Source organism: Typha latifolia, chromosome 5, assembly GCF_019914945.1.
Source record: "Typha latifolia isolate L0001 chromosome 5, TyphaL0001v2, whole genome shotgun sequence".
NCBI classification, from domain to species: Eukaryota; Viridiplantae; Streptophyta; class Magnoliopsida; order Poales; family Typhaceae; genus Typha; species Typha latifolia.
In genome coordinates this window covers 13,335,425-13,361,154 of record NC_133090.1, presented here as the reverse complement: position 1 = coordinate 13,361,154, position 25,730 = coordinate 13,335,425, and the positions used below count along the sequence as shown (strand labels likewise).

At 34.9% G+C, this 25,730-nt stretch overlaps 3 protein-coding genes across 7 annotated transcripts; 1 reads left to right on the top strand and 2 right to left on the bottom strand.

Annotated features, from left to right (window-relative positions):
* Nucleotides 1-1,024: 1,024 nt before the first annotated feature.
* Nucleotides 1,025-3,124, bottom strand: LOC140789293 (uncharacterized). Its single transcript, XM_073138947.1, has 5 exons — nucleotides 2,864-3,124; nucleotides 2,156-2,232; nucleotides 1,831-1,967; nucleotides 1,652-1,739; nucleotides 1,025-1,562 (listed from the first exon to the last, which is right to left on the bottom strand). The coding sequence occupies exons 1-5, from the start codon at nucleotides 2,988-2,990 to the stop codon at nucleotides 1,335-1,337; spliced, it is 657 nt and encodes a 218-aa protein (XP_072995048.1). The 5' UTR covers nucleotides 2,991-3,124; the 3' UTR covers nucleotides 1,025-1,334.
* A 5,579-nt stretch (nucleotides 3,125-8,703) lies between these two features.
* LOC140788590 (O-fucosyltransferase 23) lies at nucleotides 8,704-12,203 on the top strand. 4 transcript variants are annotated; one of them, XM_073137885.1, is made up of 3 exons: nucleotides 8,727-8,885; nucleotides 9,882-10,007; nucleotides 10,266-12,203. In XM_073137885.1, the coding sequence occupies exon 3, from the start codon at nucleotides 10,631-10,633 to the stop codon at nucleotides 11,960-11,962; it is 1,332 nt and encodes a 443-aa protein (XP_072993986.1). In that variant the 5' UTR covers nucleotides 8,727-8,885; nucleotides 9,882-10,007; nucleotides 10,266-10,630; the 3' UTR covers nucleotides 11,963-12,203. The 4 variants fall into 4 exon arrangements, with proteins under 4 accessions (XP_072993983.1, XP_072993985.1, XP_072993984.1 ...); XM_073137882.1 differs by lacking the exon at nucleotides 9,882-10,007 and having other exon boundaries at nucleotides 8,704-8,885; XM_073137884.1 differs by lacking the exon at nucleotides 9,882-10,007 and having other exon boundaries at nucleotides 8,726-8,958.
* A 609-nt stretch (nucleotides 12,204-12,812) lies between these two features.
* Nucleotides 12,813-24,990, bottom strand: LOC140788589 (uncharacterized). 2 transcript variants are annotated; one of them, XM_073137880.1, is made up of 17 exons: nucleotides 24,839-24,990; nucleotides 24,145-24,260; nucleotides 22,969-23,361; nucleotides 22,600-22,825; nucleotides 22,236-22,487; nucleotides 22,028-22,143; nucleotides 21,714-21,809; nucleotides 21,542-21,629; nucleotides 21,074-21,303; nucleotides 20,478-20,662; nucleotides 20,099-20,298; nucleotides 17,642-17,974; nucleotides 17,357-17,458; nucleotides 15,821-16,118; nucleotides 15,179-15,327; nucleotides 14,811-15,095; nucleotides 12,813-13,432 (listed from the first exon to the last, which is right to left on the bottom strand). In XM_073137880.1, exons 3-17 carry the CDS (start codon nucleotides 23,268-23,270, stop codon nucleotides 13,238-13,240), a joined length of 3,057 nt encoding a protein of 1,018 aa, XP_072993981.1. In that variant the 5' UTR covers nucleotides 23,271-23,361; nucleotides 24,145-24,260; nucleotides 24,839-24,990; the 3' UTR covers nucleotides 12,813-13,237. The 2 variants fall into 2 exon arrangements, with proteins under 2 accessions (XP_072993981.1, XP_072993982.1); XM_073137881.1 differs by lacking the exons at nucleotides 24,145-24,260; nucleotides 24,839-24,990 and adding an exon at nucleotides 24,000-24,133.
* Nucleotides 24,991-25,730: the final 740 nt, after the last annotated feature.

Below are 25,730 nucleotides of genomic sequence, written 5' to 3'. Positions count from 1 at the left end.
TCAGCCAAAAGTCAGACTCATACGTAGAAATTTTAATGTGTGGCGTAAATTAATTTGACTGACTACTAGTAGCAGACAGGCTGCCAATACTTTGGAATGCATAAAGTTCTAAGAAATCCATACGATGGAAGATTACCATGTTCTTTTCTTCTTATGAGTACCAAGGTCCAAATTAATGGGCATCAGCACAGGGATAGGAAAAAGGGCAACAACTCATGTGTAAGGGCGAGAAAAGAGCACCAATATAACGAGTAGTTCACCAAAGTAATCATGTTCTAACTTTTTTTTATTAAAATAAATTATTTTTTTAATTTATTATTAAATAGGGTCTAATTCACTATATCTATAATAAAAATGCTGAACTGATCAGCATTTTATATATATAAATATCTTTAACATAGTCTTTCAGCAGCTATGGCAAAAAAAAAAAATATTATGATAAAAAAGGTGATAAGATCAACGGTTTCATTTAATAATAAGTCGATAGTCTTTTTCAATAAAGAAAAATATAAAAGGGGTCTAATTTAGTTAAAAACTTCAAAACTAGGAGGCACACTTTTCATACCAGTAAAATTAAAATACTTCTAATATTTAAAGCACTTGACGTGCAAGAATGTGGAGAAAGCTGAAAACCTAAGAGGCAAAAAAGTGCAAGCATAATCACAATATAAAAGTATACATGGTTCATCTGACACCGGGCTACATCCATAGGCATAAAGAATAACAAGTCCACCATCAAGAACAAGAGATACAAGTGATAGATGTCACCTCTATTACTATGGGTATACGATATTGTATAAGTAACCTTTCTTACTTTATCCTCCTAGAAGTAAATTCGTTTTCGGAGTGTTCCGGACTGGCTAGCAAAAAGATTAGAGTAGCAAACCTTCAAATTCCTCTCATTTCTACATCGAGAAGTAAGAATACGAGAGAAACCCTCTTTTGCCCACCAACGCTCTCATATTTGAGTATACTCTGGATGTTTATACATGCCTCTCACTTAATCCAAACTAAGAATACTCACTCCGGGATCTTTTTTTTTTTTATAAATACCAATCCAAAAATTTACATGGTTTGATTAAGTGAGTTTGATATCACAAACCCAAATGCTTAAAGAAGAATCTTTACAAAGTAGAAGAACGCAGATCCAAATGTATTGCCTAATATCTTAGATAACTATTTCCACCGGTATCAATGGCTTCGATATAACTTACAAAAGTTGTATATCTTCATATCACTGATATATGTCTGAAGAGATTCCCTTACTTCCTCTATACAACTATAGTCTAGTTTACAACCTTTATTTTCTTGAACAGTTGTCATACAAGTCAATATCAACCAGGTAATGAGATTGTGAGATCTAAGTTTATGGTGCTTCTCTTGGTGCTGTTACTGCAACCAGTAGGGTAGCCATCTCCTTCGTTTCTGGACACAGGAATCTCTTCGCATGTTTCAAACTCGATGCTCGATCCCAGCTCGCTTGTTTCTTCAAAATGCATCGGCATGCGATGGACGAGCGACGACAGTGTCAGCTCACACTCCAGTTGTCTCCCAGGAACTAACTGCGACAAGGATCCATGGAGACCACCTTGAGAAAATTTTAGCAAACTCTAACTATGTTTCATTAACTACAGTTGTGAGGCACATATACCTGATCTCTTGTCCGTTTGCTGTCATCACTTGGATCATAATCTCTGTTCCTTGATGCCAAGTCTCTCAGGACTTCTTCCAGTGAAGCTCTGTGGATTAATATTACATAGTATCGACCTGTCAGGAGGGGTGATAATATTAAGTTAAAGGAAGTCTATATGATGAATACTTAACACCCACATTTGGTATGAGTTGTTGCGGTGAGTTTCTGAAGCGCAAACATGGAGATCTCTGCATTGCCTTCTGTTTTGTGTGTTGATGGCCTTTGTGGAGGTGAAGTTGTGATGGTTGTAATGGTCGCTCATGCTTCTGTACATCTGAAAGGAAGTAATATATAAGGAAAATAAGTCATTAAATTATTTTAAGATCAGTTGATATTTAGTCTGGCATGGAATAAATTAAGGATAACAAACTTACATATTCTCATTAGGAAATTACATACTAGTTAAGTAGTTATATCTAATGAAGGGGGAGAGAGAGAGAGAGCGAGAGAGATTTAGTTTACCTGGAGATGGCTTTTAATGTGAGATATATTAACTCCCTTCACACCCATCAGCTGTAAAATTTGTTTTGGTGTAGCATCTACGATAATAAGAACGCAACGCTATGAGAATCAGAAAGATGATTTGAGTTATTGGAAGACTTCCAAGCACTACAATGATAAATTCCAAAGGTTACTAACAATATTCTTCTTGTTGTTGTTGTTAGATTACTGACAATGAATGATCATCACACAATTTTTTTTTCTTTACTTTGCACGTCAATAGGACGGTTAATTAGTTGCTTCGAATAAGATAAGATTTTTACACAACTCATTGCCCTAACGAAACCATTTGTTCTTAGAATAAAAGAAACAAAGAAAGAGGCTATGATATTCTGATATGATTAATTACACAAAGGAATATACTACGTACTATGGATTAAATAGAAAACTAAAATTTCTCTATGTTTTGATATCAGTTCTTGAACCCTTTTTTTTATGCAAAAGATTAAATTTTCTTTTGTAGCTTTTCTCAATCATATGGTTTTCATCTAATTCAAAATCCTACATATGTGCCAACTAACTGATCATACTATGATGGATCATCAAAATTTAGTGCATGCTTACTTGTTCATCAAGTAACTAAACAGCTTTTAACTGCATGAACCCTATATATATATATATATACTTCTCATATTGAGAGAGAGAGAGAGAGAAGAAGGCTTAACATACTGTTCTGCCCTCCAAGGCAATCCACGGCGTCGACAAAGCGGCGGTGCAGCTCCTCGGTCCACCGCATGCGAGGGAGTTGACATCTCCTCCTGTAGTGCCTTACTCCCCTCCTATTCAGGCCTCTCATCCTCTTTGCCTTCCCCTCCTAATTATTTCTGAAAGCTTGGCGAAGGTTGATGATGATAAGAAGCTCTAATTAACTTGCTGGTGGTCTCAAGTTAGGCTGCCCTACCAACCATGCACCCCCAAACTATATAAATAATAAATATCAGTTCAAGCCCTATATATGTTAAGGTGATTAGGCTACTCCACTTCTTTTGACTCAGTCCATTCAAATAAATATGCTCCTGCTCTCAGAAAGTTAATTTGGACAAAACCCTAGTTTGAGAAAAGTAATTAAGGCTGTTCACAACTACGTTTACAAGATGAGACAAGGAAAGTGGTCTTGTATAAGTTTATGAAAGGACCCAATTATAAGATACCTACTTGGAAGATCCTAAGTTACTATGTATATAGATATATAAAAACCTAAGTCTACTTGCTATATTGGTGGAGTACTTAATTTGTAAGTTAAAGACTTTTCTTCTCATCTTCTTCTCAATTAAACCTAGATCTGATGTATGAAACATCATTGTATGGTCAGGGAAATTAAGGAAAAAAATTTGATAGTTTAGTATGCTCATATATACATGCATGTACTCGGTCTCAAATTATTTGTTCAAATTATTTGAACTAATTAAATTCCCTTCTTTATCAAGACTTAAGAAGAAAGATTCGGTGGGCATTATTGTCACCAAGAGATAGCTAATTATTTATGAATTATCTCATGTGAACGGTGAGCTGCCGTGGTAATTGAACAAATTCTTTATAAGTAGCTAGATTTGATATCATGTAGCCATGCATGCGTACTTAATTATTGATCAATATGCGTACCTCCAGGGTTAAAGAGGCATGTCGTTGATATGAGAGCCTTGTAGGACGCAATCATGAATTAATTTAATTCAAGGACGAAGTTTTTTTTTTTTTTAATATAACCTTTCAAACAATGCAATGGTGACATAATATTATAACAAAGAATGACTAGTATTCTAAATAATATAAACGCACAAACATATAAATTTATTGCCCTTATATATAGATAGATTAAATACATTTTATCCGCCACATGAACTTTGTTTTAATTATTCCAGGAAGTCATTTTTATTAATAAATATATATTCAATGAAAAAGACACGTTAATATTTTTGGATAAAAAAATCTTACCGCTAAAATCTAGTTAAAATTAAGTACAAGAAGTCAAAGTGCTACGAAATAAATTTCAGTGTATAAAATATATTTAACCTCACAAATTTTATCTGTAAATCATGGCGTAGCTGGTTATGGATAAGTTTGATTGTTCTACCAAGGGTCCTCATCAGATGGTACTTATAATGTCCCTCTAGTTGACGAAAAAAATAAAAATCTCAGTGAAATTATCATTCTTTGTCCATTTTAACCTTTCTAAAGGCTAGCTATTATTGGAATCGTATCAATTCAAAGTTTTAAGGACACAAGGAATAGAGGAAGAGTGACAGACTAAGCATCGCCCTGCAAGTCAAGGAATAGGACTTTGGAGGCAAAAAGGCTTTCACTTCCTATTTAACTTTGCCATCACTCTCATGTCATTAGAAGACGGTGCCAACCTTACTGACTTGGACTTGTTCCAGTTTTGCTTGCCGTATTCAAAACTAATACTCTTCTGTGTTGTATATATTATGTCTGAATTTAACTAAGAGGAGATAAACTAATGAAGGGGAGTAATAATTTAACATGCATGCATGCAAGCAAGCAAGCAAGCAAGGGCGTGAGCTAGGTAGCTGTAGAATCTAATGACAATGGCCTAACAAAAGTATTCTACTCCATTAACTGGAACATGCCTGCCTGTCTGACTGTCTGTCTCTCCTTTCACACGGTGTGGGCCTGTCTGAGACAAGAAAATTCGATCTGATTCGAACGTGGAATCCTTCTCAATTGCCGTCGATCGACAACAACGTGGAGCACTAGCTTAAGGTCAAGGAATTTGCTATGAATTTTCTGTAGTGGAGGTGAATAGAGCTGATGAAATGGACTCTTGATACATAGGAACTTAACTCTAATAAGTTTTTGCTGATGAGCTAGCTAACAAATTTTTTTTTAATCAGATTAGTCAAGAGGTTGGGAGGTCTAGCTAGTAGTAAATATATATATATATATATATGTTCATTTTTGTTTGTCAATTAAGAATTCTATGGTCGTCCAATTTAACATTAATTATTGCATCACTGTTCACACTACTAAGAAGTCTTAGGAGAGTGATATAAACAAACTTTGCATATGAATTAAATTAATATACAGTTTCTTTTTCTTCACAAATTAAACTTGAGAAGAAAGACTACAAATGTATGATAAAACAAAAATTATTGGTGCAAGGTCAATTAAGCATCATTGTCAGACGTCGTAGATATGAACAAGCTTCACAAGATCGCTATTCTAGACGATGTCAATTCTAGAGTTAAAGAGTGGAAAGGATTCCAACTAGCAAAGTATAAGTAAACAATTTGGACCATCTTTTATATAAGTTTGTGGTCCATTTAGATCTAACAACAAACAGTATCCAATCAGCTGATCTGACCAAAAATTCCTCAACATTCTTTTTCCACACTCCTTTAGATTCCGACAAGATTGCATGCATAAGAAGTTAGCTTATGTAGAAAAAAAAGGTCTGTTGCTCAGATAAGAAATTATATAGTACGAAAAGAAGATAAGACAATCAACATACAAATTGATGTAGAAGATAAACTTGGAGCCAGATCATCACCATCCTTTTATTAATCAAATAGTTTATTGGCTCTCCATCAACACTAGGAGCTGCTGCATGAGGTTTGTGTAAGATATTATATATATATATATATATATATATACTTTTGGGCTCATCATATACTTTTCGGCGGTTAGGTAAGGATTGCAATAAAAGTTGACGTGATTAAGTTAGGTGATAATTGATCCAAGCACGACTTACACACTACCTAAACATGATAAGAATAAATTAATTCCTTCACTAGTCTTTGGATATAATAAATTTCTTCTGTACATATTTTGATTACGTATCTCCCATTTTTGAATGACAAATTTATCATTTGTAACCCCAAGCTTCTTTGCAGGGGTATTATTATCATTTGGTATACACCAAGAGTGAGGAAGGACAAACGCAAGAGGGAGAAGACAAGGACTCAACAACAAGACATCTAATAATAATAAGAGAGAGAGCAGCAGTACCAGTTGATATGAAAACTAAGTCAATTCCACATATGCGTCAATACCTAGCAGCATTAAAAGTCTTCTGCATTGCAGTGTTCCGACTCTCAGACAGTGTGAAGGGGGAGTTGGAGGGGAATTTTTCCAAATGTCACTAGTGGAGATGGATGATGATGATGAACCATGTGGGCAAATTCTTTCTAGGCTTTGGAAAGTTTGGTCTATGATTTAATGCGAATGAGAAGAAGAGACACACACAGAGAGAGAGAAGGGAATTGATTCAAAAGAAAAAGTGGGAGAGAGATAAAGCTTTTGACCGATCTAGACGTTTTATTTTATTATTTTAATTTAAATAGACTTTTTTTTTCAAATTTATGACTAAATAAAATCTAATTCACAAAACTGTTAAACTAATCAGTGTTTTTAAAAATACTAATCAGTTCAGCATTTTTTTTCTTAACTACTGAAAGATTAAGTTAAAAAGAATTATATACATAGAACACGCTAATTAATTCAGCGTTATAAAACCACATAAAAATACTAAACTGATCAGCATTTTTACTTAGGGATAAAATATTAATTAGTTTATTATTTTTATCATGGCTACAGTAATCTCATTCGATAATAATTTTAAAAAATAGTCCATTTTGGTGAAAAAAAAAATTAGAACAGTCTAGTTTGGTCAAAAACGCCGGGAGAGAGAGAGAGAGAGCGGTGGTTTTGCGGTAGGCCATCCAACGGTGGGCCCACAACTATTCCGACCTAGACACGTGTCCATGCCTTATAGGTGTCAGTATCTAGCAACCGACGGCGAATCATTGGTGGGGAACTGAACTGTACTAAACTGTGATGAATTATTATTAGGATTTAATATATATTTTTTTTGGTATGAAAAAGAGCAGAAACAAATGATTGCAAGATCCAAGCTACAAAACACCCCAAGTGTCAAACAAAATAAAATTCTTTAATAAGAAATAGTTTATAGAAGACATTTTACCTAAATCTCTTTTTCAGACCCATCTATAATTTTATAGTTGTTTAAATTGGGGCCCATTTGGTTTAAGTGTCTCTATTGGCCAGATTCAAGCTCTACTTTTGATTCCACTTTACTTTAGCCCAATATTAGACATAACTTAATGATATTTTTTCTTTTTGTTTTGTGTTTGTGTGTGTGGGCTAGAATTGGGCCCAAGGCCTTATATTGGACTATAATTGGGCCTAAGAGTTAATATTTAAAAAAAAATTCATGATAATTGTAACAAAATTAGAGTAAAATTAAATCAACATGAAGTGGTGAAGAAAAACTACTTTCAACTCTCTCTATCTCTCTCATATGCGAAGAAAGAAGAAGAAGAAGAAGAAGAAAAATATTACAAACATCACCTTATATTTTGACTATATTTATTTTGTAGCAAAGAAAATAAAGAATACTCTCTCTATACGGTGAGTTAAGAGGGACTTCATTTATAATATGGTCAAAATATAGGACGTTACATGTAATTTTTCTCTTTCTTTTTTTTTAACATGCATTTAATGGGAGTTTGGGTTCGTTACCCTAGAATTTGTTCTCTTTGTCAGGCCACTGAGACAATTCCCCTTTGGTGGGGCCCAGGGCCCAGGGCCCATTAAGAGCATTTTAAGGATTAAACTATGGCCCATTAAATCTCCAGGCTCACCAATAAATATTTACCACTTGTACCCTCACATTACCTGTGACAAAATATTTTACCTTTGAAATATTCTCTTGTGAAAAATATTGGGATTAAATTTTTATCCCTGAAACAAGCAAAATCTAAACAACGATTTTTAGATAAAGGTATTCCAGTTAATACATAAATATTAATAAGTAGGAAAAATTAGGGCTATATTAAAAAAATATTTCTAAGTTTTTATAATAATAAAATTGAACTCATTATACACTGAGTGAATTTATTTGTAATACAAGATGTACATCTTCTCGTCATACGACGTATATAATTTACATAGAAAATGTACACAAAAATTACATTTACACCCTATATTTTTTATAAAATATAACGTTTAATATCCAATATTTTTTGTATTCACATTTTGACAACTATGTTTTGGATTTTATTTTCAAAAAACATATCTTATCAAATCAAAGTTGCTGCAATCAAACTATTTTTTTTTTTTGAAAAAAAAACAAAATTCCTTATTCATTGTATGAAGAATTTGGTGAGATATAAAATATAATTTTTTTTTTTAAATAAATAAATATAATGCAGACTTATATAGTCAGTCTTTTAATCCTACAGTACAAATAAAAAGTGGAGATAATACCATAACTTTTGAGAGGAGAGAGAGGGAGGCATTTCGGATTTCCGGGTGGAAAATATAATTAATATTTTTTTCAAACTAACTGAAATAGTGAAGATAGGTCATGGTATTTTTTTTAGTATTACAATTTACGAGTTGTACAAAGAGAAGGAAATAATAATAATAATAACAGATAAAATATAGATTAAAAAAAAGGGGGGAAAAAAGGGAGGAAATACAAGGGCATTTCGGGAATATAAGAATTAGGGCACCCCACATGCCAACTGTTTGTGTCTCTGGTCTCTCTTTTTCCGCAAGGGAAAGTTAATCCTAAAAACAAAGCTGCAGATCCCACCCACGAGATAAACAAAAGCCAGCTACATTTACTCATCTCTCTCTCTCTCTCTCTCTAGATTCCTCGCCAAATTCAATTCCTTTGAGCTCAAGTACAAAGGCTGCGGGATCTGTCAGGGTATGTTCTCATGGTGCTCTTTTGATTGCTATCGTCGTTATGCTCAATGATGCTTGGGCGCTAATTTGGTAAGGTACTTTGGATTGGAATGATGGGCTTTGTGGGGATTACTATTTTGAGATGGGTCTGAGGGGAAATTTCCGTTTCTGAAGTTAGGCGATATTTGTCCTTAAAAGATCGTTCCTTTGGAGTAGTGAACTGATGAATTGATGATGATAGTGGAATGAGGAGCTGAATTGTGACTGTTATATTGGAAAATGTTAAAACTTGGAGATTTTTTTTTCCCCTTTCCTTTCCCTCAGATAATGGGTTGCTCTGTTGATTATACAGTCGTGCAGTCATGAAATGATTATTATTCTGAATTATAGTTATGTGATTTTGGAAAAGTTCTCTTGATTGGAAAGATTGGCTGGGATTTCTGTGTACAGATACGCAATTACGCATGGTTTGAGATGGATCTGCTAGAAATTTTCCTTTTTTTAATTTTTTTTTCTTTTCAACATTTTAGTTGAAATTAATCATTAAAAGATCTTTCTTTTTAGGTAGTAAATTCATGACATGAATTTCATCACTATATTATATATGCTTTTTTGATTGAATATAAATGTTTAATGTTGATGGCTCATGTGCTTTCTTTTGGAGCTTCTGAGAATGATTTCGGGGGTTCAGTAGCATATTCATCTTATAAATTTTCTAAATGGCATTAGATGAGTCATGGGACTGCATTTCCAACTTGATTTATGGATAATCTTGAGACTGCATTTCCTTTCTTAGTCAAGTTTGTTTTATATGCATCCATTATTTAATCTCTTTCTGTTTCATATTTGAATTACGGATTACTTGTTCCGCTTGTCCTCATTTTGAATTTTGACTGTTTATGCTGGCAATGTAGTTTGCAATGGTTCATAAAGAATCTATTACTCAATCCTATTAAAGAAATTATATTCTCTATTCTGAGGTTTCCTATGTATCTCTGCTTCCTGCTTGCTTCTCTAGATGGAAATTGGGGATAGGAAAATACTTTGGGTGTGTGACATGACATCCAGAACTGGAGGTTTTTTCTTTTGTTTCATTCCTCTTCTCTGTTAAGCAATTGCAGAAAAGAAGATTCATCCAAGATGGGTAAATTTTTTCTTCCGAAAATATTAATATCGCTTTCATCAAAGGAGTTGCTTTTTCTCATTTTGTTTTTTTATTTCTCAGTTAGATAATGGATGTCCTTTTTGGACTATGTAATTTGTTTTGCATGAAGGGTTTGAGCATACATGCTGTTAAATTGCTGAAGTATTGGCTCCTTTTGGAAATACAATTTTTGTCTTATAGCAAATGTCCAAAGTGAATATATGGTGATTACTAATTATTTTCTCTTGGAACTTGCAGAAATTAGAATTTATCCATGGAGTTGGTCTTCAACTGTTAATATTTCCGACCATCTTTATCTGCGAATCTAGTGATTTTAAGAAAGTACTATTCAAACACTCATTGTAGGTGACAGGAAATCCAATTGGGGAAGAGTTAAACTTATTTAATGATAGATGACTTCATTAATGAACATGGCTATTGGGGAAGAAGAACTTATTCAATGATAGAGTTGTTGGAAAGAGCTACTGGGAAATGAAGATGACTTATTGGGAAAAGTTTCCCTTGGCAATTCAGAAGACATATATGTTCAATAAAGATACAAGGAGAGAGAAGTCAAGAGGAAATTTTCTTTTGTGAAGATACCATAATCACGAAAGCTGTCAATGGACCTTTTGAAGTGTAAACTTCTTAAGCTCATCAATTGCCATATGAAGCCAACCGTGTGCAAATGCTTCATCTTGCTTGTTTTGATTCTGGTCTTAAGAAGTCTTCTTTCTCCATTTCCTGGCTTCAGTTGGTTTCAGCAAAGGGCCTCCTATATGTTAACTACCTCTGAAGCTCCTAACTTGCCTGTTGTTTTTAGGAAGGTAAAATTCTTGGAGGTTCCTCAAATTATCTGGGGATTAAATAATCAGAAAATTGCATTGGCAAGGGCATGTTTGACAGCAAGGTTCCTTAACCGGACTCTCCTTATGCCCAGCTTGAGTGCTTCACTGTTTTACAAAGAGATCGACTTGCTTCAACCCATTACATTCGATAAGTTATTTAATTTTGAAAAGTTCAATTCCCTCTGTCATGGTTTTGTACAGTTGGGTCGGTTTTCAGATCTCTCAAATCAGGCAAAACCCTTTGAACTCCAAAAAGGAAGTGGTAGGAAGTGGACAAAAGAGAGAGACCTGGATCAGCTAAAACAATTGAGAGAGGACCAAATTGATGAGTTTGAAATCATCAGGATTGTTGGAAAACATCCATTCCTTTGGCATGACCATTGGCCCGTTAAGGATTATGCACGGATATTTGAATGCCTGGTTTTGGTTGATGAGATAGAAAATGAGGCAGTTAGAGTTATATCCAAGATTAAAGAGATTGGCATCAAGGCAAGAAATGATCTTGATTCTTCTAAGAAGAAACTTTCATTAGATGGCTCGGTAGATCTTCCGGTGCCTTACATTGCTGTTCACATGAGGATAGAGAAAGACTGGATGATACATTGTAAAAAGTTGGAGCAGAGATCCAATATTAATCAAATCTGCAGTAGTAAAGGGGAGATTATGGAAAGAGTGTCCAACATCACTGGCCTACAGCATCCGATTGTAGTTTATCTTGCTGTAGCAGACAGCCTATTAGAAGATGATTCGATATTGAGAGGTTGGAAAGATGTGTTGCTCCCTTACGAGAAAAAGAGTTTGGGGGTCTGGGACATCTATCAGAAGTATCCTTACCTCATACAGTCAGCGATTGACTATGAAGTTTGCTCAAGAGCCAATGTTTTCATCGGGAATAGCTTTTCAACATTTTCTAGCCTTATAGTGCTATCAAGAACACAGAAGTTACTTGACATGGGAGTTACAAGTTCATGCAATCTGGATCTTAGGCTTGCCTCCTATGCATACAATATTCCAGGAGCATCAGGGGCCCCAAAGAGATGGATGACAGATATGTCTGCTTCAAGCCTTCAAAGTATAAGTTATGGCACCAACAATATCACATGCTAAGAGAAAAAGATGCAAGATACTTGAAAGCCAACTACGGTCAGTCAACCAAAGATTGTACAACTGGGGGAAAAAAATTATTTAATTCTTTTGATTTGTTACAACAGTTAAGCGCGACAATGTAAGTGACCTATTTGATGCTACAAATCTTATACTAACTACTCATTGTTCAGATGTATGTGGTCAAATTCATTTGGAATTAGTCGGTAATCCACGAGAAATGACTTCAGACGCTTGCATTTTACATTTCATTTTGGTACTATGTTTCACCTGTCATCTGATAGGTTGTATATTCAAACTCAATGGCATTGCATTTATGTACCGCAGAGTTTATTTTCTTCGACGCACATCAAAGGGATCATAGATTGCAATCCTTGTGAAACTAATTGTGATGCTCACAAGCTATAATTTTGCAGTACACTCTTAAAATAATTTTCAGAAGACCAAGAGCTGTGCTGAACGCAGTCCTAAATTTGGATGCAGCTTTATGGAGACTTAAGGTTACTGATACAAAATTTAACTAACATAGTATGATGCTAAATATCGAAGAATGCTGCCTAAGAACTCTTTAAAATGTGGTATTAGTTTATTATTTATTCCTTTTTAAGAGAGAATCCTTACCAACAGAAAGCAGCACTCACAATGAAGCTCAACAAATTAAGATCTTGTCAAACTTTTAGGCCCTTAACTTAAAACATTTTAAATGGATAATTTTTCTAAAGCCAACAAGCTTCTTCCATATGCAATATCCCATAATGTCTTGGACTGATTATATAGTAAGCAACCTGCAACTATTTCATCATGATGCTACGTAAATCATCTGCCATGCTACATTTCGGTTCACCAAAGAGAATTACCCGAACTCCCTGTTGACATTTAATTTGCTACGAACATGAAGAATTACTTTCGTGTATCCTACAATTAAGAAAAAGTAAAAAGAAAAGAAAAGTTCGAAGGCCTAGCTTGCAATGCCTAACCAACCTATACAAGGTCTAGATGTACAATTTCAATTTGTCAACTCATAGTAACAATGTCAATTTTATCGTTGGCAGATATTAGCATTATATGCCTGAACATGTAATGCATGTCGGACTTGCTTGAGCTTTTGTTCTATAGGAGTGATCTGACTCCAAATACCACAACCTCTCCACGAACGTAGCATTTGAAAGAGAAACTTATGGATCCTGCTATAGCTTTTCCTTTTCCTTTCCTTCTGTTCTACAACGAGAACTACGTAACTAACAATGCTGTACAGAGATGATGGCACAAAGAAACTGATCAACTACTAGTGCCTGCTGTGGGACTTGCTTGAGCCCGTTCTATGACAAAGTAGTCAACAATCCGAACCGAGTTGGTTGGGTCTGGACCACCAGCCGCCCTCCATTTACTGGGGAACTTCCTGTGGTGGCTCAGCTGCAGGGGCTGTTTCGGCTCTGCGTCCCATTCAGGATCCAACTCCCAGTCCTTTGGAACCTGATCAATAACCAATATAATGATATTTCAATAGAATTTAATCTGCATGACAGATGAGTCAATAGAAAACAACGACCAGCATCCTCATGGCTTCAAGGGAAAAAGGTCAAATATCCCATGTGAGATATGCTTGATGCTTATGATGCTTAATGTCAGGGTTCTTAGTATTCCTAAGGTTACTCATTATAACAAGAAGGCGCTTAAGATCTCCCACTTGGAATATTATAAACCATTAAGAAAACTGACATATGGTATAGGCAAAATTTGAGCTGAATGGAGAAATAAAAGAGAAGGGATTCATATAATATTATCAGTCTAATATTAAGTGATTGCGGTAATTCTGTTGTTCCTGTTGTTTTCAAGGTTATCATTTCAAGGAGATGCAGAATGAAGGAAGAAAGAGAGGTAACACCATCAGTGTCTAAGCATATGCCAAAGAAGGATATGCTAGTCCACTTTTGAAAAGAAAGCCATGTACCCAAGTATGACTACTAATTGAGGATTCAGAGCCCATGACTTATATCATGTTTGTAGATGAGATTGCAAGATACATTTCCATGTTAAGACTTGGTAGGATCATGCCAATGATATAGCGACACTTGGCATGATGTTTAGGCTTGTCCATTGCATCCAAGCAGTCATGGGTTCAAGTTATGAAAAAAAACATATTGTAAGAATTTAAACCAAGTACATCTTCCTCTACCCAGACCCTGCATTGGCAGGAGCCTTGTGCCTTAGGACAACTTTTCTATGATATGATAATTTCATGATTCCTCTCAAAATTTCATCAGTAACTAGCATCGTGGAAACCAGAATGCCACCTCATTTCTAACGTTTTTCAGTTACTTCAAGGAAATCTATAGCAAATAACCAAGTCATGTGAATCATATTGAAGTTTCTCATGCAATGTTTCACATGCATTCATGATATACATGTTGATATAAAACACTAGAAATAAAATTTTGGGTATTCATACAGAACATGTTATATGAATAACACTAGAAAAATAAATAAGAAGCACACTTTTAGGATATCTAAATGATTAATAAGGTTATTTTATGGATAACACTAGAAAAATAAATAAGAACACTAAAAGTGAAGACCTTGAGGTCTTCACTTTTAGAAATAAAATTTTGGGTATTCATACAGAACATATTATATGGATAACACTAGAAAAATAAATAAGAAGCACACTTTTAGGATATCTAAATGATGGATAAGGTTATTTTAGGGTGTAGGATATGTCATTGAAAAGAATTGAATAGAAAAGCTTTAAATGTACTAGTCTAACATCCAATTTATTATTTTCATAAAGGTACAATCATTATCATGTTGACTTTGGTTTTTTAACTTGGTTCACTCCAAACTAAATAATTACCTTATCAACTGCAAGAGTGAAGACCTCAAGGTCACCAGCTGTAGTGATATGGAAGCGCGTAAAGGACTTATAATTTGCAATGCGAAGGGACGAGAAAGCTTCATCAAAATGAATGTGGAACCAATTGATACATATATATAAATAGCTGCCGAACACCAGTGATACAATAGGAGTTGAGAAGACCCAGAAGTACAAAAAAACAGAAGCATAGTAGATGATGGCACCACCGCGAGGAAGAGACTCAATCCCTCTCTTGCAGATATTACTTCTGGTTACAGCCATAACCTGTACCATAAAGCATTTCACCTAATATGTTACAAGACCATGAAAAACTCTAAACCTTTCCTGGAACTTTTAATAATTATCACCTCTGGAATGTCGAATGCAGACATGAGGTACTTAATACATGCAGGGTAAAGTCCAAATGTCCAATGCTCAATGCGAGCCCGAAGTCCAGTTGGATCTGGGAAGTGCTCGTTTTCCATAGAACGATACCATTCATAAAGAGTGTGATATCCTGAAATAGTAGAGGTATTAAAACACTTGATGCAATGCCAACACAAAGTAAAGACAAATAAAACAGCACGATGCAAAGAAATTGATATAGATCTGAAGGCCTGAAATAGGTGTCTGTTCAACAAGGACTTCAAAATGAGCCAAACCAAAGATGACACGGAAAATATCTGAATTTTGTATGTTAAAATTAAAAATAGATATTAGACAGCTAACCTATTCTACAAATTAAGAGAAGGAGGTTACTTAAGATTATCACACTTATACCTCCCTATTCCCAGTGTCACTAGGACAGGGAAGCCATAGAGCACATGAAAGATACCCATATACTCCTGGACCATCAGTGCACATCTTTTGGTTTTGAATGTACAAATAAATTAATCTATAAGTTAAACTAACAGTAGATCCTTAAGTGATTTCACATAAAAATCAATTACAACCAAAATAATTATGGAGGAAAAAGCAACCCAAAACAAATACTAAGAAAAGAAGCAAACCTGAAGTTGCTAATAGACGATTCCGAATGCATATCTCAATACCCAATTCAAGTAGCAACATTAAAACCAGTGCTGCAGTCATATGTGCAGTAACATGTAGAATTCCAATCACAGCGCGCTTCTTCCGCGATAATTTGGTTGGAACAAAGAAAAAAGATGCCATTGTCAACACCACAAAACCTGTTAGAGACACATAAGAGCGCTCCAAAATGTACAGGAAAGCACCCCACATTGTACTAAAGAAGCTCTCGAGGCGGCCACTCCAATGATCATCATGCAAGATATGGAATACATCACACTGAACAGTGCAACAAGAAGTTAAACCTCAAAATTAGCCATTCCCATCAAACAATTTTAATTGAAAGTCACAGTACAAGTTAAATGAACTGTCCTGCAAAGAATGCTTAAGGATTTTATGATGAATTATCAAATGCGCATGGAACAACTTGGAAGTACTGATCCAAGTTTCATTATAATGGCATACATATTCTTGCCCTCAAATGAAAGATGTGGCCTTCCATCATCTTAAAAAAATTTATGTAATGCAAGGGAGACATTTCTTGTTTTATTTTTTAGGAAAAGCAAGTTGAGAAATGCTTTGCTTTTTTGCATTAGATGTAAGCAATTAGCTGTAAAAGAAGCAAAGGTGAGTAGAAAATTATAACTTAATAAAACACTTCATATTCGTGAAGTGGTAAATAGACATCATTAAATGTGTGATCCTAAAATCTTAAGATCAACCAGGCATAAAGATTTTAAGTTTTTCTTGTTCCTAGCTATGACAACAAATTTATAAAATTCAAGCATGTTTTGCTTTCTAAACTTACAAGATAGGGTAATATGGAAATAGTTATGATATTACATGAAATCAGTTAATAGAGGTTTCACGACTACTGCGTCCTACTTTCAGTATTGCTAAGACAATTAGATTTATGACATTTTGCTTTCTAGACTTACTAGATAGGGTAATATGGAAATAGTTATGATATTACATGAAATCAGTTAATAGACGTTGCACGGCTACTGCGTCCTACTTTCCATATTACCAAGACAATTAGATTTATGCATTTCACTCATGGAAAGCACAAATTTGCTTTGAACCAAGACACATAATCTTTAAGTTTCAAAATAGTTTTATGTAGCCTTCTCAACTTCTTAGTTCTACTATATAGTTGGCACAAGTTGATTTGAAAAGACTTGGGTATGATTGTAAAGGGAGTGCCATAGAGTCGCAAACAAATATTTGTCTGTCAGCCTAATAGAAGGAATGTAGTGGTCACTTATAACCTACTGCATGCATCTCGAACTTAAGTAACACAGAGATAAGCAGAACTCACATCCTGCCAGCATGAAGTACAAAGAATAAAACCAAATATTTAATAATCTTGGACTTAACCTTAACACATCTGTTCCATCAGTAAATGTGTGGTCCTAAAATGTTAAGATCAACCAGACATAAAGATTTTTAGTTTTTCTTGTTCCTAGCTATGACAACAAATTTCCAAAATTCAAGCACGTTTTGCTAAGGTCACTCACCTGTGGAAACAAAGAAAAGACCAATATGAAGTAAATAATACCACCAATGATATCGAATTGCCAATTTTTCCTTCGGAACTTCAAAATATTACCCAATGCAATCTGGCAAAAAAAGAAGATTGATCAAAATCGCACAAAACAACAAGATCCAGAGAAAAAAATTCATGAGGCCAAAAGAAGAAAAAGAACTCAAATCTGAAAACATATTGATAAACGTCCATGACTACAGCTGACAAAGTATTCAATATCACAATAAGTGAGGACAAACAAAACATTTTCCCTTACCCTGCTAGAATCCTCGTAAGAAGGATAAGTAGCCTTGCTTTCATATGAATTTCCATAAAATTTTTTGAAGTTCTTGAAAACATGAGTGGGATGCAAAAAGGCCCCACCACAGCCATTAACAAGTAGATTTTGGATGTGAATAGGTTCTTCTGATGGAACAGAAGAATGGCGCATGTAATGGTGCAAGTCCCCAGCCATGCGGAGTTTGCATCTTCCCTTAAGGTAGTCTCGTATTAGATAAGAGACATTTTTTCCCGTAGTGTCATCCCAATACCAATCAAGAAGCCAATTTGGTTCATGCGTCATAATAACAACAGAGTCATTTTCTCCAACCTGCATAACTTTCACTGATGTTTATAAGGTCAGAAATAATAATGTTTACCAAGTTAGACTCATGGACACAAATACATATTCAACAAAAGTGCAGCTGGAACTTAGAAAGTGAAGATAAATTGTCTTAGTCAAGTGACCTTTTTTAGTGTATTCATAGAAGATAAAAAATTTGAAATATTATTCATATGAGAAATGAAAAAAAAAGAATAAGAACACTGGTTCTAAACTGGTATAGGTGGTTAGAGCTCTTGAATGAGAATTTCTGTATTATATCTTAAGTATTTTCTGTCATATCTCTGCTCATTTATTATATTTCACTTCAACATAACAACCTTCAGCACCACTGTTAAAATAATTTATTATGATTCCTGGTGAAAAGCTGTCAACACACCTGCTTACACATGTTCGCAATACCAAGCAATCATAGTAAGAAGTAAAATTGACTTTCAGGAGATTGGATATTCATTCTATCAACATATTTACAGGAGAGAACATCTAAAAGAACATGAGAAAAATTCATGACATCATGCAGATCCTGGAAATGTAGTAGGTGCTTTGGATATGCACCACAAAAGTCATTGTGCATTGACGCTAGACTATCATTGGAAGTAATAAAAGAATGTTCAGCTATAATGTCTTAGTTTCCTTCTTGATCTTCTTGCTCTCCAGTTTCTAATGTCTTCCAGTACAGTTTGGTGTTGGGGAAAATAGCTGAGAGGAGCTCTCCAGGGATAATCAAGATTAAAAGTTAAACCAATTGTGCCTGGTTAGTGCTCGCTATTTCCCTAAAATGATTAATGGAATAGCATGCACAAAATAGAAAAAGTTTAAACAATAATCCAATTAGATATTACAGAGAAAAAATCTTGATCAATTTTTTTAAATCATTCAAAAATTCAAAGACTAGATATGGACTAGACAAAGGATCAAACCTCACTTGACATAAAGGCACTTAGGCCTCATTAAGTTCTTAACCAATATACGAAGTCATTCAATTTAACTTTTAAGTTATTGTGCTATTGCTCTTAGCTAATCATCATTAAACTGCTCCTCCAAGTCAACGCACTGCTGAGCCATTGAACCAAGCCGAGCAATCAAGCCAAGCTAAGCCACTAATAACCAAGCAATTTGCCCACAATAAAATTTGCTTGGAGTTGGCTTTGAACTTGTGACCTCCTAGGTCACAAGTGAATATTCTCCCAACTTCCCCAAGTGGGTACTCGATCAATTTTTACCCGTAGGCATTATTGGCTAATGAAGATCAAAAGCTTATAGTTTTAATGTTATACAAATTGCCTCTAGGCAAAAAGAAGAGGACTCGCTTTGTGCCCACAAAGCTATATATTGCACAGAGTAAAGAAGCCCTTCCTCAAGAAATTCATAGAAGTTAATATAAGTTTATCAGCAATGGCTACTGTTTTCCAGGTCATTCCATACTTTCTTTAGACTCCATTTTCTTTAGAATTATCTTATTTTCCTATTCTATACTAGGTAACACTATTCTAGATTAATTAGAAAAGAAACATCAATTTATCCCTACTCTAGAAACAATATTCAAATTATTACACATAATGTCCAATTATAATTTTACCCTAGATTTGACTAAAGTTATTTTAAAATTTTATCTCTCCTCTCTTCTATTACCCGTCTCTCATTTCACAAAACAAAAATTCTCACCTAATTTTCCTACTTATCTCCTCTCTCCTACTACTGATCTATCTCATTATATATTTACAAGTATACATTGCATAGCTATAATAAATGAGAACGCTTTGTTAAAAATAATGTCAAATCAAGGGCATTTGAGTCAATTTTTATTTCTCAGTTGTACTATCTCAATTTTATGTCATATCAAAAATAATTATTAATTTATTACACCTCTATTCTAAATTATAAGTAAACATTAGAGCATCCTACTCTAGATTGGAGGTACAAGTTTTGGAGTAAGAATCTAGAATAGTTATTCCAGATTTTTCCCTTAGTCTCAAAGCAAATGAAACCTTAATGTCAAGCTCACCATCATTAGATATTTTAGTTAAAATTAGAAATAACTATTGTTTAAAGATAGGGAAAGAACTACTATCTGCCGAGTTGAATACTTTGTAGGTGGACAGAAGAGATTACCTTGTTCTGACATAGCTCTGCAAAAAATTTGAACTGGTATACATCAATGTCACCATGAAGAGCTTGATCAAGACCAAATATCCACCATCCTTTGGGAAGCTCCAAAGCAAAATAACTCTTCTTCTGAGGCAGAAACCACCCACCTAACCAGCTCTTATGACATACGTACCTCATAAATGTGTGAAGCCCATCAAACCAATCTGAAAAACTAAAAATTTAAGTATCCATGTCGCCCACTACATTCTATTGAACATTAATGGCTTTAGACAACAAAATTAGCTGATACAGATCCAGCCTAATGTATGTAAAAACATGGTCTAAATACACCTTTCTTCCTCTAGAAATTTTTAAAGGATATTTTATGTGAATAAAGACCAACCATGATTTCCAGGAATAATAAAGCATTGCGGTCCATGATATTGCTTCAGTTCTGACAACCCAAGTGGAAGCTCTGGCTTGTCAACTGATATATGTTCAGACTTGTACCAAGAAGGAGGCTGGAGAGCATATTCAAAAGGACAGAAAAAGCGCCTCTCATATGAAAAAGCAGAAGGATTAGGGTACCTGTAGAAAAAAAAAAAATTTTGAATCACCATCAACATTGAGGCCTATTCCAAACAGTATGAGGTCAGCTTGAGCAAACCTAAAGTTTAAGGGACTCATAAAAGAATTGACAGATATTTATAAGAAAATGCCAAGTTGTCAACATAATGTTCAAGTCTGTAGGATTTGTTGCCAAACTTGCTAAAGAAAAAGGAGAGATAAGAGGGGCTTGGATTAAAGCTGTAATGGACAAGGTTGATCCAGTGTACTTACAGCAGCATTCTAAGAATTCTAAAACTAAGGATCACATTTATTTCATTTTAATCCTCCACAATTGTGATTTGTTTGGTTGCTGTACTTCCTTGAAAAAGTTTGGCAGGTTTATCTATAAAATATAGTTGTAGGGAACTGCATGGTTAAAGATGATCTTACGCAAGATCCCCTCCAATAAGAAGTAGGTCTCCACGAGGAAGTGTGTGGACGACCCCCCTAGATTTTATCTGTAATGAAGGTTGAGCTAGTAGTCGTGCCACAGCGTAGGTTGAATTTCCACCATCACCCGTGTCTGCAACAAAATCAAACCAAAGTTCGTCTCTTTTTTGAAGATGGTCATATAAAAGATCACCATTTTTAGATTCATCTGGAACCTTGCTCATAGCAGCCTGGTTAATGAGTATTATAAAAAATTATCAACAAACTGTCAAGCTAGAATTGAATTCAAATCAGCAAGCTAACATATTTGAAATAATAAACTACAATCATAGTGGAAAACTAAGTTCAATGAATAAGCATGATCTGAAGTACTGCACAAATCAAAATATAAACTATTAGATAAGTAATCAAGTTACCAATAAAGTAGACAGGGCATAAGTATTAGTCATAGCACACTAGTGTGAATACCTGCATCATACGCATATCAAAACGGCCAACGAAGAGAGTTACAGACACCATGAGGTCAAAAACTGTTTTAAATAGATCAGTGGATGTCCTGTAAAATGAAAGTGAAGCTAACCTCAGTTATATTCTATTCTTGTTATAATAATTGAGAAAACATCATCTACATAATCCATACCCTGAATACCAAGGAACCATGTCCAAAAAATCAGGTCTCATTTGTTTCTTCTTCTTCTCATACTCAGATATTGTAAGAGGATGAGTCAGAGCCCATCTATGATATGCACAAAAGTAGGTAAAGGCCAAAAAGAAAAGGATAAGATATTCCAGAAATTGAATTTGTCAGTCATCGACCAAAAAACACTTTCACATTAATTTAAGTCAGGCAAGATGAACTTAAAGTGATGGATATTATTTTCCTCTACATGATAAAATATTCAATAACAGGACTATGATTTCAACTGCTGAAAATATAGTTAACATCTAACATACCCAGTTGACCTCTCAACAACATAATTAGCCATGTAAAGACCAATGAACGTTGCCCACAATGAATATATAGGAGATATTTCATCTGAATGATGAGCACAAGATCCATTGCAAGCTATCTGGAGAAAATGGTAAAATAAAATAATGAGGAAGAAGAAATAGCATATACTGATATACATATGAAAACAGATCTGGAAAAAGTACAGCCTACCTCCCCGTAAATGGCCCACTTAGAAAAAAGTGGGTAATCAGTGGCAGTGCCAACTGGCGCAAACCAAGATGAACAAATCTGGTCCTTAAACTCATGCATCCGTAAGAATTTGGATATCCATGTATTTCTATCATGTTTTTTCCACAATGAGAACACAAACCAACTTGAATTTCTTCTATCAAAAGATTTGTCTCTTACAATAGCACGGTTACCACAATGACTGTAAAACGCACAGCATGCTATACTAATCACCTGTAAAATGAACATTAGGGAAAGATTGCAAAAAGCCCGCCATACAAGGATATTCACAATAGAATTATAGAAGAACAACCATTTTTCTATCAGAATCATGTAAAGAACTTACAGCACAGTTTTGGATGATTGCGAGTATCTCTGGTCGCTTTTCTGCCATGCGAGAAACAAGGCCCATGTACCAAAGGCCAAGAAATATAATATGGAAGACCATAAGGAAAATAAGAGAGGAGATATAAATTGTGAGGTATAAAGATAGATTCATTCTCAAATCCACTCCCATTGACTGAAAACTGGGAAGATGATACAAAGCTGCCATGAAAATCCAAGCAATGTACCTGCAGCAAAATCAACGTACAAAACCAATCAGATTATATATAACCCACCTGGTGCTTCCATTTTCCTGAATATTGCACTGAGATAATAAATAGACAACAATTTGAGAAAAACTGATACCACTGCTTGGAAAGAGATAACTCACCAACGACTAAAGTTTGAATAGCTTGGTTTAATAGTTTTCCTAATAAAAGGAGAAGAGAAGGAGTAGAAAAATCCAATCAAACAGATATACATGGACCACCATTTGATATTTTTGTCCAGCTTCTGTATTAGGGTATGCAAGTTATCAGATGAGATGAAGAAAACCCATCCAATTATTATTGCAATCATAGCATGTCTTGAATGCTCGTGTGGATAAGGATATGTATGAGTCAAAATTGTCCTAACCCTCTGCATTTTTAGGGTATCAAATAAAGGACCAATAGATTGCTTTTCCGTGCGCATTGAATAAACCTAACACTCAGTGGTACTTTCTTCCTGTTCTTGCCACAAGGAGAACATCCACCAGAGAGATCTTCGAGAATGTAGTCTGACTCTGCACGGCAAGGTTCATAAACTATTATTTCAAACGAGTATCTGAACAAACACATAAACATATACAATGTCATTTCTCAACAAAAAAGAAAAAGAAAGGAAAGCATATACAAGCTCTATTAGTTATAACGAACAAAATTAAAGAAAATATGAAGTTTCCTTAATGGTATCTAAAGTCAATACTATAGAATGTAAATAACAGCATCAAATTACAAGACTTTCCTTTCTTCAACTTCTTGAATCTAAGAAACAATGACACTAAACATTTTTACAGACCAAGCAGAATTACTAATCAAAATGACTGCTTATGCAGTAGAATTGAAAAGAAACCGAGTCAAGATGGATGCTGATAGCTACTAATCCCTGACAAATCAACATATTTATACTTCCTTTCTCTTCTAGGGAGATCTACCGGGTTTATGTCTTGTAAATGGAATTTGAGATATCAAGGATGGATGCATGATGATCGGTATACATAATTTTATCTCTAACTTCATGTCCAAGTTCATGCACATTTGAAAATCATCGGCTGCTATTTCTTTTCAGCATTTTAAATTACACTATGTTGAATAACTAACTTCCAGGTATATTATAAGAAGGTAAACAAAAACATTGTTCCAAATAAATTTCGATCCATACCTAAAACTTCAGAAGTGCAGCAACTATAAACGTAAGGTAAAATGCAGGAAGGAAGTAGGTCTATCTCTACAATAAGCAAGTTGCTTCAAACTGGATTCCCATCTGGAACCACCAAAAATATAGAAGGAAGGATAAATAAGCATACCTAATTAAGACAGAATAACTGGGTTCTTCCAATTCTTCACCACTCATACATAATCCACAAACCAAAGGTCAGGATTCTTACTATTCCTTGGAACAATCTTGAATCTTCTGATGTGACTGCAAAACAAATTGTTAAGAAGAACTACACTAGAGGAGGGGGGGTGGGGGAGGGGGGTGTGTGGGGATGAAAAAAAAAGAGGACAAAAGAGAGATATAGAACGAAATTCCAGTCATATCAAACACAATGTCCTCATATAGTTAGCCAAAAACAAGTGCCCTTTCTAGATACGCGCAACTAAAACGTGCTCCAATGAAACACGTTTTCCCTACTGTCTTGGAATCTCCGAAGAATAGAGAGCCAGAAAAATCCAACAAAGATATCAAGCTTTTGACAAACTCACTTCTTTAGAGGTTTCATATCCAGTATTTACCAACCAAACTATAGAGGTTTCATATGGAAATAAATAAATAAATAAATATATATATATATATATATAAAATCCCAATTCAACAAATATGGAGCCACCAAAACAAGATCAACATACAAAAACTGCTCTTTTCCGCTCAAAAGATTCATCCAAAACCAGCGTAACCAATCCGAGCTAAACTCTACGAAACTACTCACCAATTAGAGCCAGAATGGGAGAGACAAAATTTCTGAAAATTTTCGCAAAAAGGGGAGAAGGATAGATTACCAGAGGACTCAGGCGAATGATTCTAAGAAGAACACGTGAATTCGCGAAATAGAGTTCCTTCTCCCTTCCGTGGTATGCCAAACCTAAATAAAAATTTCTCCGCAAGGAATTCAATTGGCAAGAAACTTCGCATACCATGGAAGTAACCCAAAGCACCGGAATTTTCCAAACTTTTAATATGCTAAAGTCACCGACTTGGCGTTGGCGGGCCCTCCCTCCTCCCTTTTAGGCTTTTACTACACATGAAGGCGGTTTTCTTACCGCAGCTCCTGCCACGTGCTTTGCACGTGAGGGTAAAATTATTATTAATAATGTGTGTGTATATATATATATATTCTTTGTTTTGAGGTAGTGATATTAATTGAATAATACTTATCGCAACAAAACATATATATATATATATATATATATATATATATATATATATTCTGCAATTTGGATTAATAATTACTGGAATCGATGAGAGTTGAAAAATTGCATACGGGTGCTCCCCCGGGTCACATCGGCGGGTCCGAAATAAGTGCACTTTTCCTTTGGGTCAAATTGTTGCCAAACAGTCAGTCAGGCTGCGAATTAGTTCGCGAGACAAGGTAAGACACCCTTGCGGACCACTTTAATCTTCCATCATCATTCATCAAATCGAATGGGATCTCATCAAACGGTTAACCTAACACAATAAAGAATAACGTCATATGCTCCGCGAGATACCGTACCGCATATTCCCCACCGCCCACCGGCCCCCCCACCGGCCACCGCCCAATTAAACGGTCAAAGGAAAGACGAGAATCCGTAGTTGGGACTTGGGAGTGCAAACGCTTGGCGAACGTGAAACACGAATTAAGAAGATAGAAAATAAATTAGTAACGCTATAATTAAAACATAATATTAGAAA